Source organism: Pseudophryne corroboree, chromosome 4 (genome assembly GCF_028390025.1).
Source record: "Pseudophryne corroboree isolate aPseCor3 chromosome 4, aPseCor3.hap2, whole genome shotgun sequence".
NCBI classification, from domain to species: Eukaryota; Metazoa; Chordata; class Amphibia; order Anura; family Myobatrachidae; genus Pseudophryne; species Pseudophryne corroboree.
The window spans coordinates 504182458-504195572 of NC_086447.1; the positions used below are offsets into that span (position 1 = coordinate 504182458).

The 13115-nt window shown below is 40.1% G+C and overlaps 1 protein-coding gene across 1 annotated transcript in view; it reads right to left on the bottom strand.

The window, feature by feature from the left end:
* Nucleotides 1-217: 217 nt before the first annotated feature.
* Nucleotides 218-13115, bottom strand: part of LOC134909859 (amine sulfotransferase-like) — a 190499-nt gene continuing 177601 nt past the window's right edge. The window contains exon 6 of the mRNA XM_063917189.1: nucleotides 218-622. Within this exon, the coding sequence (XP_063773259.1) occupies nucleotides 492-622 (131 nt within the window). The 3' untranslated portion in view covers nucleotides 218-491. The remainder of the gene's footprint in view (nucleotides 623-13115) is intronic.

Here is a 13115-nt window from a genome sequence, read left to right on the forward strand (position 1 = left end):
ATTCAGGGTGCTGGGGGAAACAAATGCCTTTTTTTCTTGCTTAGAAATACCCCTCCCTTTTGAGCACCTGAATGATATCACTAAGCTAATTGAGCATCTACCAATATATATGTTAAATACAAATCTAAATGCTAGAAACAAAATCGTATGGTTTATTAGGAAGATATTTTGGAAACACAGTTAACAGTATGATGATAAAAATAAAAATCATACCAAATAACAGCAATAAAAGATCCATTTAATAACAAAGTACCATCAGTTCTATATATGATATGTGTTTTGTGCAGTAAAATCAACAGTATAATATGAAATGAAGTACACACTTTTGTTTGCAATATAATTTTTTAGAATCTGTTTTTAATTTCAATTTAATATTGCAACAAAAGAAAATGAGTAAAATATGGTTATTTATTCACATTTATTTAATTTGTTATCCAATAATGCGATAACTAGATCATGATTATAATTGTCATTTGTCATCCTGAATCTGGTTAGGATTCCGTTTCCTCATTGATGTCCCAGATAAATGTGATTGGCAGATCCCCCAACTTGTCTTTAAGTAGCTCATCAATTCTCTCACTTTGTGCCACAGTCATCAAATTTTTCCAGTCCCCAATAATACCTGCAGAACGAGACACATACCTATTACATACAGTAATACTGTATATTCACTTGTTGGATTAAACTTTTAGATGTGCAATTAGGATACAGAGTCAGGTTGCTGGAAATACATATACGATATGCCAGCGGTCAATTGACAGACACCGGCATCCCTATGCAGATAATCCTTGGTCGGGTAAGTATGTTCACCTTATCTCCTAACCCTCTCTTCCTGCAGCCTAATCCAAACCTCCCCCAGCCCCCCAGCCTAACCATAACACCCCCTGGTGGTGACTAACCCTCCCTTCTCCAGAGCCTAACCCTCCCTTCCCCACAGCCCAACCCTAACCGCCCCTCCCTGCAGCCTAATCCTAACCCTCCCCCCCACAGTCTAAAATTAACCTCCCCCCTATCCCGCGACTTACCGCTGAGGGCAGAGATCGATCGGGATTCTGGTGTTCGGGATTCCCGGCGCCAGCATTTGGATAAATGTCGGTATGCCAGCGTCAACATTCTAGCATTGGTATTTCAACTACCGGGATCCCGAACGCCCGTATCCTGAACGGATCCCGGTTGCTGCTCAGTGCTTTATTAAGCATTAAGGAGCTGGATACATAATACAAAGACCAGCAGCATTAGTGATACAATCTCGGACTTGGTAGAAACTTCAGAATTGCAGTTTCTCTGTCCATAGGGGGTAATTCAGAGTTGATCGCAGCAGCAAATTTGTTAGCAGTTGGGCAAAACCATGTGCACTGCAGGTGGGGCAGATATAACATGTGCAGAGAGAGTTAAATTTGGGTGGGGTGTGTTCAAACTGAAATCTAAATTGCAGTGTAAAAATAAAGCAGGCAGTATTTACCCTGCACAGAAACACTGTCTAGAACCCACCCAAATCTAACTGTCATTTGCCCAACTGCTAACAAATTTGCTGCTGCGATCAACTCTGAATTACCCCATAGTTACATATTTAAAGCATATATTGGGGATAACTTTTTTTCCTATTCTCCCAGCTTTAAGCCTACTCTTTGTTTCTATATCAATAGCTTTTGACATTGAATTGAATGGGGTACATAACAACATAAACCGTTAATAAATACGCCCATATATATTCATTTTATCAATATTATGCATGGTACCAGCTGTGGGGCAATATTAATATCATATATAAATACAAAACAAAAACACAATTGTTTTTGGCTCCAGTCAACACCACTGCAAATCTGTGTGTATCTAGAAAACTGATATGAAAGTACATATGAAGAGTTTGCTCAAAGCAGTTACGCTTCTAGGTCCTAATTCAGTAATGATTGCAATTCTGCTAACTAGCAGAATTTGCAATCATTTTGTCCGCATGCTGGGGGCCGCCTATCGCAGGACAAGGCTACCAAGCATGCTGACTTCTGCCTCCTCACCTTGATGAAGCAGAACTTGCGATCGCAGTGCAATTTCTGCTTCATAGTAGATTTTGTGGTTGCCTCCTGCCGGTGCACACAGGTGACCCGCCGCCATATCTGCGATCACTCCAACACCACGCCCAAGTTTCAGCGATGCCACCCCCGTTTGGCCTCTTTTGCCCCCACAATATTCCATCTCCGACTAGGATGCGCCCAAATCCTTTTATCAATTATTGCAGTTGGATCGCTTCCACAGTCAGCTTCCACCTCTGCATGCAGTAAGAGACTCTCTCCAGGTGCTACCTACCATTCTCACCTGTGCGTTGTTTATCTGCGTTCAGCACTGTGCTATTCCATCTGGCACTTAAAACAACCAGCTTGCTATTTACAAACTGTGTCCTGTTTTTACCTTGCTTGGCTTTGTGGACTTGTGAATATATACGGACTGTGTGAATCTTTTGCTGTTGGTTTCCAGACCAATCTGCGGAGCTACTATTGCCTAAGTTCACTGTCATCAGTTGCATTACTATTGTCTGCATATTTGATCCTGTTGCCATAGGCTTCCAGGCCGGTCATCACTGTTATTATTTCACTGGTTTACAAATCATCACCTGTCACTGGGGAATAGGGATAGCAATTGGTGTGTTCAGCATTGATGGCGAAACTGTGAGTGACCATCGATGGTCAGCATCAATTGTTTCACTCATCGATGGTCATCCCTATTATTTCAGTGAATGACCATCGGGCCAATCACAGCCATCTGATTCTCTCCTATCGATGTGAAAAACATTTGACATTGACCATAAACCATCGCTGATTAGGAATCATCGGTGGTTGATGGCCATACCTACCGGGGAATCTATTTCCAAATATTCTCGTACACATTCTTAGTTCTCCCAGCGGTAACTCTATTATTCCTCGGACATTTGATATACTTCTTTTTTATGCAGCAATGATATTATTGTCATTGTGGAGTCATCGGATTAGTGAGGGAGTTTCTTGACATAAATATAAATCCGAATTCCTAAGATTCCTAAACACATATAATATAATCATAAAACAGCGCATGTTATACTGTTTATGATCAACATTGTACCAGAGTTTAATTTCTAAATTTTTTTTTTATTGACAGGAGGAATCAATAACAAACAATATATGTATACAGTACAAATAGGCATGGATAGAATAAAATGTTAGAAAAAAAGGCATTTGTTTCCCCCAGCACCCTGAATGATAACCGTAACCAGATATAAATTCCACATAATAATAGAATTCAGAGATCTTCATTACACATATTTGCGCAAATGTGTGAATAAGCCCCAAAGCCGCATCAAGGCGTCTCTGTATATTTGGGGTCCCTAGCGCTATATCTAGGTGCAGGGTGTGGCACCCCAAAACATCAGCATAAGCCAGAAAGCCCAGCGTAGCATACCAGTGAAAAAACTATAGTGTTAATAAATTAATATTTAGGAAGCCGAAGCTATAGAGAAAGTGATACAAAAATGAAATGCAATTAAAATAGAGAAATAGTGTTAAAAAATTAATAAGTGAAAAGTGTTAGTAGAATGTAAAGGTATGCCACACTAAGTCCATCCAGCTCAGCCAGTCCAGAGGCACCACACCTCACACCTCCATTACCCCAATCTGGGTCTAAGATTAACCAGCAAGGAGCCACATGATAATGGCTCCTTACTACAATATGTCTAAGCTAAGAGCAACCTACCTTGGAGCAAACCCATAATGCTCCATGTGGCATGTCAGGGCCTGCATCTCCTCCTAATGCAGGAACCTCTCTGCCTCTCACAACAAACATATATATTGGTAGATGTAGAATAAAATGTTCCAAGTTTTATCTCACCACCATGCAATCCCCTGTGTCTCTAATCAGAGGTGCAATTCACATAAAACCAGTACACCTCAAAGTTGAGGTTTAAACCTCCTGGTTGTAATGTCCCTAGTTCATAAATGGTTCTCATTTCGGTTTTAGCTACTTGTTTTGTTAAATTTCTTTGCCTCCAGTGGCCTTTAACCTATTGGTTACCCAAAGAGCATTTGATGGCTAATGGAGAACAATTGTGTACCCTCTTACAGTGATTTGATAGCACATGGCTCTCCAATCCTTTATGGATATTTCTCAAATGTTCTCAGATTCAAACTTTTAATGGTTATAATGGATCACCCTATATAAAATAGACAGAATATGCATTCTATGATGTAGATTACATTTTTTGTATTGCACATATTAAACTCTTTGTCCTCAAAGTTTTTACCATTTATCTCTATCTCACTGATTTTTGTATTGCCTTTAAATTTAATCTCTTTGCAACCCATACGAGCCACATCGGTAAAAGCCCTTAGACTTTATTCTAGATTGTGGCTTAGTAGGAGGAAGGGCACTTCTCACAAGTGTGGAGCTATTGTTCAGTACTCACCTATAACTACATCTACATTTATTTGGAAGATACGAGTCTGTCACAAGATCTTTTAAAAGATATTCCAGTGTCTCTAGATGGATTTCTATAACAACTTGTATTGGCTATTGAACATTATAATAAAGGCCCACTCAAAAAATTTAAACTGGTTATCTTCACTCTCACATTTTTTAGGACTTAATACATGTTCTCTGGGGACCACTTCTGCTGCTTTTGTCACCAATCTTGGAGCATAGCCACAAGACAGGAATTTCAGCCTGTTAATAGACACCCTCTTTCGTACAATTGCATTTTAGGCTTCTCAATTGGCCATTGGATATTGAGTTTAGCCAATTTAGATGGTAATAACAGTCCCTCCTAATATAACATTTAGAATGTTTGTTTTGTAACATTTTTGGTTTGCAGAACATAATTTTACACATCTGCAGACACATCTAAAATAATTGTGTTGTCATTGAGATAAGTAAAACATGCCTGTAAAGATTCCTCTTCCCCAACTCCAAATAAAAAACACATCATCTAGTTAACAGGACCAGGTCCAAGTTATGCCAACATTTTTATGGGCGCATGGAAGAACAACTATGTTTGGGGTGAACATCCCCATAGAGTGAACCTGGGGTCCTGGTCCTGATACATAGATGATGTGTGCTTTAATTTGGAGTGAGGGATAGTAATCTTTAAAGGCTTTTTTTTACTTATCTCAAGGATAACACTCTGAATATTGAATTTACTTTTGATAGTAGTACAACATAATTTACATTTTTAGATGTGTGGAAAATTATGTTCCTCAAACCAATAATTTTGCCAAACCAACAGATTCTCAATGTTCTATTAAAAGGAACAGTTGTCACCATCCAAACTGGTTGAACTCAATACCCAGTGGCCAATTGAGAAGTGCCCTTCCTCCTACAAGCCACAATCTAGTATAAAGTCTAAGGACTTTTACAGATGTGGCTCATGTGTGGATTGCAAAGATATTAAATTTAAGGGTAATATGAAAATCCATGATAGAAAAATGGTAAAAACTTCGAAGTTAAGGAGTTTATTACTTGCAGTACAAAAAAGTAATCTACACTATAGAATGCATATGTGGCCTATTTTATATAGAGATAACCTCAAGACCTTTAAAAGTTTGAATTGGAGAACATTTGAGAAATATCCATTAAGGATTGGAGAGCCATGCGCTATCCAATATGTTTTTACTTTCTTAAAGTGTTAATAACGGCTGGTGGTCTATATGTGATATACGTATTCATATTTTTTATGTGATTTGTTTTTTTTATAACTGTAATAGAATAAGTGACACTTTTTCTTCAAGCGCTGTTTCTATTTGTATATTTTGGCTTCATAAATCTATCTTATTCTATTCTTTCCATAGCCTAAAACATTAATGGTGCTTTGATTTTCCATTATGTTGTATTCTATTCTAATCTGTGCTTTCTCCGCAATTTTGTCAGGTCCAGTGTGGGGAGATTTCTAGCCTTTCTATCAATTCATCCACGTGGGGCATGGGGTATGCATCAAACTGCATTTAGAAGTGTGGGGTTGGACCATTCACTGTTGGACTCTTCGATGACACTAAATTCTAGCATATTCTTAATCTTTTTAGAGACAGCCTTTTATTGTGCATCAGAAATTTGATATGGCTTTATGATTACATTGACCCCTGGTTCTGATATTGTCATGCTTTATTATGTCTGTTTGGCTGGGTTGCGCTGAGAACACATTCCTGTTCCTAATGAGGAATTCTTTAGCCTTGTTCTTTTGAGTAGCTAGCAGTATCTATGATGCCTTTACTTCAGGAACAGTGGGGATTGAAGTTACTGGTGGGTAAGGTTCAGCTGATTGGGCTACCCTATCCTTCCAGGGTTTAATTAGGTTAACAAGGTAAATTTGTTCAGGCTTTCTTTTACTTGGTTGGTATACTTTAAGAAGTTTGGATCTGGCTTGGGTAGGCAAGGAGTCTTGAAGTTAGTACTATGTGAGTATGGATGAAGCTGGGAGGCTTGATCCAGCTCTTGCTCATAGAGCGATCATAGATACTGGTATAGTAGGTTGGCACTGGAGAATGATGTTGGTGACTTGGAAGTGGATTGCCTGAAAGCATGCCCTGAATTGTAAAACATTATTGTACAGGAACAGATGCTAGAGAGCCAAGTAGAACTGGAATTAACTGGAACTGAACTGTAATGGAACTGGAACCGGACTGGAGCCGGAATGGAACTGTTATGTAACTAGAGCTGGACTAGAACCAGCAGGTGACCAGACTGGAAGCGGAATGGAGACCGGACTGGAAGCGGAATGGAGACCGGACTGGAAGCGGAATGGAGACCGGACTGGAAGCGGAATGGAGACCGGACTGGAAGCGGAATGGAGACCGGACTGGAAGCGGAATGGAGACCGGACTGGAAGCGGAATGGAGACTGGACTGGAAGTGGAATGGAGACCGGACTGGAAGCGGAATGGAAGCGGAATACTGGCCAGACTGGAACCAGCGTGCTGACTGAACTGGAACCAGCGTGCTGCCTGGACTGGAACCAGCGTGCTGACTGGACTGGAACTGAAGTACTGATTGGGGTGCGGCCGGAATGACACTACTCTCTTGTAAACTGGATGTATCAAGGGTAACAGAGACTTGTTTTTTTTACCAGACTGGAACAGAACAGTTAGGAACCGGAAAGCTGAAAAGAACCTGGGAGCTCAGTACAGATCTGTTACTTCAGGAGAAGAGACAGTTGTACTGGCAATTTGAGCCAGTCAGGAAGTGGGACTTATAGGGTTGAACATGAGGTCACTAGATACTATGGTCAGCTGCTGTTAGAGCAGCGTCCAGATTGACTATGGAGAGTCTACTGACTTAATCCAACATGTCTGTGTCCCTGCCTGGGTTTGGAGGGAACTCTGGCATTCAGTGTGAATCCTGATACTGAGTGAAACCAGAGCTCTGCAGAGAGACGCATTTAGGATTATACACAAAATGCTGAGAGTGCTGTGCAGGGACAGCACATATCAACTTCACTGACAGCTGGGCATAAAGAGCAGAGAGACCAGCTGCTGAACACAGGATCCTGCAGATTACTCACACAGAGAAGTTCTTGCACCAGTGGCTAATCAGCAAGTAACACAGACTGCACCTTATATGCTGAACTGCATGAGTGGAGGCAGAGGTAATACACAAGACATGAGGAATTTAGTCAGGATTGTGACACTTTATAGCTAACCTCATTCAGTTTTTTTCCTAATCTCAAACGGATTTTGCCATTTATCCAAAAACTTGCTTTCCACTGTGGGTATCAAAACAAGAACTCTATCCCAAGGGGCAAATGTACATACATGGGCATTCCAATTATATACTCTGTTTAGCAGGTTGGTCCTGCTCTGTATGTTGCTTGACAATGGGCACCGTTGTCGCAATCCTATTTATTGTAAACCCAATCATATATTGTAGAAAAATCATGCAGATTGGTATCGGTGCGCTGTGTGTTGCACACGTGCCTGATAGGAAGTGCGTCATGTGTTCCACATGACATCACTTCCACCCTAATCCGTGTATTCCGCCGGACGTAGCCCGTGCTCCATGGGACTTAATTTCCGCTTCCTCACTAGTCAATGAGTTCCGTCGGACATGGCCTGCGTTCCACGGAACATTATTTCCGCTTCCTTATTCAGTGAGTCAGAATTACGTATACTCTATTACCGGAATCTACCCCGCCTACTCCAGCCTTTTGCATTCCAAACCTCATTTCCGCGTTCCACAATATTACCGTTTAGCATGACATAATGATATTTCACTTGTGTAAATAAAATAATGTTAAAATGTTATTAATTTATAAAAAATTATATTAATCAATGGTATTAATTAATAAAGAAGCAAGGGAAGACATTCTAATTACAAGAACCACTTGATTTCAAACTCTTTGTTAAGTCCATCGGGAACGATGGTCCCAAACATATGAATCCACATCATCTCAGCTCTTGCCAACATTCTCTCTTGATCTCTCTCTTTTCAGTTAATTTTAACCTGTTGTATTCCCATAAACCACTTAATTCCTTTAGTACAGCAATTATCTGTGTTTTTAAAATGGTTTGATAAATTATGGGACTCTAGACCTTTTTTTATATTCCTGCTATGTTCCCCCATGCGTGTTTTCAATGCCCTGGAAGTGCGTCCTATATAAATCACGCCGCACATACATTCTATTAGGTAAATTACATTGCACGTATAGCAGGTAATAAAATCCATGATTTTATATTCCTTATAAATGGATTTTATTACCTGCCATACGTGCAATGTAATTTACTTACTCTATTGCTCCTTGCCAGGAGCTAAACACAGTACGCCTTTTATTCTATTGAAGCAATGTCTTGTAAAGAAGTGCTTTTATTCTTTTATGGATAGTACAATCTTAAAGGTGATATAAATGAAAATATCTTTATCTGGAAACAGTATTGCACCATATTTTCCTCCTTCTTCTTTTATATATGTGGATTGAGAAAACTTTACAAGTAATTTCCAATTTTCTTGTGAAGGAGGAAGTTTAATTTTGGAGTTCAATTTCTGATTAAGGACAATTATTTTTGAGAAGATTGGACATTGAATATAAGATCACTACATCTGAAATCTATGTGGTAGCGCCTGAGGTGTTTTTATCATTGTTTATTTTTCTGTGTTTTATAGGTGTTTGGGTTTCACCTTAAAACATCTAGGCAGCTTTATCCCACTAAGCGCCATTGTCTTTTTCAACAGCTGAACCACAAGGGGTCTCAATATTCACTTTCAGCAGTATTATAATGGTGGGTGTCACCATGTATGCAAGTTACACCAACAGTTGTTCGCTGGCATTTACCAACTCATCTTTCAGAATCAGAATTTTTATTGGCCAAGTACAGCTCCATGTGCACGGAATTTGTCTCCAGTCAACTGCATGCCAGAAAACATACATACATACACACACACACACACACACACACACACACACACACACACACACACACACACACACACACACACACACACACACATTAACATTCACAATACATACAATAATAGATCAAAATGTACCTCAAAAACTTAAAACAGTACCCTCTTATAGATAAAAACTGATGCAGAACTAGACTCTTTTTTTCAAGTGTTGAGCAAGCGAACCACTTGCAGAAAAAAACAAATCCAATATCTAGTGTTTTTTACAGGCAGTGCTCTATAGTACATAATGCAGAAGCATTTGGAACAGGGAACAGCCAGGATGCGACTGATCCCTTATAATATTAGTTACCCGTTTCTTCACCAAAGACAAATACAATTCCTGAACAGATGGACAATCAGCCCCAATAATCCTTTCTGCTGTTCTCACAACCCCTTTGATGCCTAAGCCTGTCATGTTCTGTAGCTAAACAAAACCAAGCTATACAGACTCAATTATAGCAGAATAAAAAAAGACAGCACATCTCTGGGAAGATTGAACTTTTTCAACTGACATAAAAAGTACATTCTCTGCTGAACCTTTTTTAACAGTAGCATCGGTATTGGGACCCCACTTAAGATCTCGTGCAATTGTGGACCCCAGAAACTTAAAAGAGTCAACCATAGACACAACATTGCCATCGATCACAAGTGGGGACACAGAAACCAAGCCCCTTCTAAAATCCACAACCATCTCAACCATTGTAAGAGGGTTTAGCTTCTAATTGTTCCTGCAGAACCACTTCTTTTTTTTTTTTTTAAACATACATTTTTATTGAAAATTTTTACACATAAATCGGGGAAACCGAAAGAAGAAATAGGGGAAACATGGGGGGGGGTCAGAATCAGATACCAGAATTGTTATAACATACGCTTGGTCCGGTAAACATTAGGTTACAATAGTCTTCTAAGAAGGTCACAAGAATAAAAGTAGAATAATATAGAAAGCATAAGGAGATACAGGAGGTTATAAGTCATATAGCGTTGACAAATCAATTAGCGGGGTGGCCACAAATGGATGAGCTAGACCAGCATTATATGTGGACCAGCTGGACCATTTCGTGAGAATGGAAGGTGAAGAAGATGAATATCTAGCTTCAGCTGTTTCGTAAATAAAATGCCTAAGAACTTTTTGTTGAATGACCGTCAATGAAGGAACAGTATCTGTTTTCCATAATTGGGCAATAACGGCTTTAGTAGCTACCAAGATATGTCCCAAAACATACCTGTCGACTGGGGGGAGATGTTCTGTGTATAGATGGAATAGCGCTAGAGCAGGGTCAGGGGGAATATTTGAACACAGGACCTTGTTAATCAACTGAAAAACTTCTTTCCATAAATGGCCGAGTAAAGGGCATTTCCAGAAAACATGAAAGATGTCTCCTGTATAACCGCACTTTCACCAGCATAATTTGGATTGTGAGGGACAGATTCTATGTTGTTTTTCTGGAATGAAATAAGCCCTCTGTATAAGTTTAAAAAACATTTCAGAATGGTTAATACATTTTGAAATCGTAAAAAAAGATCTAAATAGGTCATCCCATTCTTTATCTAAAAAGGTTCTATTTAGGTCCCTTTCCCATAGGTTCTGGGCCCTTAATTTACTCCTTTTGATGTTTGCTAGCTGGAGTTTGTACCACAACGAGATCCCGCCCCTATACGTTGGGGACACCAGATGGAGCTTAATATAAACTGGGAGGGAGGGTCTAGTGCCGTAAAATGTAGGGAATGAGTGTAGCCAACTTCTCACCTGCAAGTATTTGAAAAAATCTTGAGACCTTATTTCAAATTACTCCTGGAGTCGAGAAAAGGACATCACGGAACCCGCTGCATATAGATCACCTAGAGAGGAGAGGCCCTTCCTCCTCCAATCGCTCAAATCAATATTAAAGATTAGTGAAGAGAGGGATTCGAGTGACAGAGACGAGCACGGTAAAGTTATCTCATCTGAAGATGTTACCAATTTGTGCCATGCTCCTAAAGTGGTTTCAACAGATTTACAAGACCTCACCCCAATTCGCACAACAGAAAAAGGCATCCATAATAAATCAGGGAGCGCGACTGGCTGCATGCAATGGGTTTCCACCAATACCCATGATTTCGGGTTCCCAGCTTCAAACCAATCCCTAGCTTGAGTTAAGATACAAGCCATGTGATACATCTCTATGTCAGGGAAAGCAACGCCACCAGTATGCTTGGGTAAAATCAGGGTCTTTTTAGCAACTTTCGGTCGTGAGCCCCTCCAAACATACCTGGTCATAATTTGATTGAATTTAATGTATAGCAGTTTAGGGAGGGGCCTCGGTATGACGCGGAACAAATACATTAGTTGGGAGGAGGACCATTTTAGCAGCGGCAATCCTACCTAGCCAAGAAACTTTGTGCATCATCCACTCCCCAGTCAGCTCCGCAAATGCTTTTAATAAGGGGGTTAAAATTACGGTCAATCAACTCATCCTCCCCAGACAAATTAATTCCTAGGTACTTCAAGGAATGCTTCTGCCAGGCGTATCTATATAATTCTTTCATTCTGGAGATCACGTCTAAGGAAATATTAAACGGAAGGGCTTCAGATTTAGAAGTGTTAAGGTTATAATAAGAGACTTCTGAGTAGTGATGGAGAACGTTGTGCAGAGCTAAGAGAGATTCCTTGGGGTTCGTTAAGCATAATAATACATCATCTGCAAACAAACTTACTTTGTGTGCTACACCTCCGATGACTGGCCCCTTTATCAAATCTTGAGATCAAATTATAGCAGCCAGGGGTTCCACTGCCAGAACAAAGATAAGAGGAGATAAAGGGCACCCCTGTCATGTGCCATTAGTGATATTAAAACTCGGAGAGGTGCTTCCATTTACATAAACCCGAGGGCATGGAATATAGTGCTAGGATGGAGTCCATGATCCGTCCGGCAAAGCCAAACTTTTTAACGTCAACCTCATAAAGTCCCAATGCAATCTATCGAATGCCTTCTTGGCGTCTAATGAAAGAACTAGAAGAGGTTCTTTCTGTGCTGAGCAGTATTCAATTATATCGATCACCCTCCGCGTGTAGTCTGGAGCCTGTCTGTTCGGCACAAAGCCAACCTGATCAGGGCTAATAAGGTAAGGGAGAAAAGGGCTAATATGATTAGCAACCATTTTAGCGTATATTTTAAGATCTGAGTTCAATTGGTCTGAAATTTTGTACTGAGGTAGGGGGTTTCCCTGGCTTGGGAATGGCTACGATTTGAGCTTCCAACATTTCTTTTGGAAAGCTACCAATCTCTGAAGCTTCATTGAATACTGAGAGCAGCACCAGGGCCAAACTGTCCTTGAAGGACTTGTAAAAACCTGAAGGGTATCCATAAGGGCCTGGTGTCTTGTCTGCAGGTAGAGAATCTATAGCTTCCTCTATCTCATTGAAGGTCCAGGGGGAACTAATAACCATACACGACTCCAGAGACAGCGAAGGGAGCTCGAGACTATCAAGAAAATCCTGAATATCACCTTTCGTAGGTTGAAAGGTAGAGCTATCATCTTTTAAGTTATAAAGTTTAGAATAATAAGTTGCAAAGACTTTTGCAATCCCGTCAGGATCATGGACTCTCTTTCCACTATCCGAGTAAATAGTATGTATCTTACTCCTAGCTTTCCTAACCCGTAATTTGTAGCCATTAACTTACTGGCTCGGTTTCCATATACATAGAACTTTTGATTTAATCTATGTATGTTGCGGTGGACCTC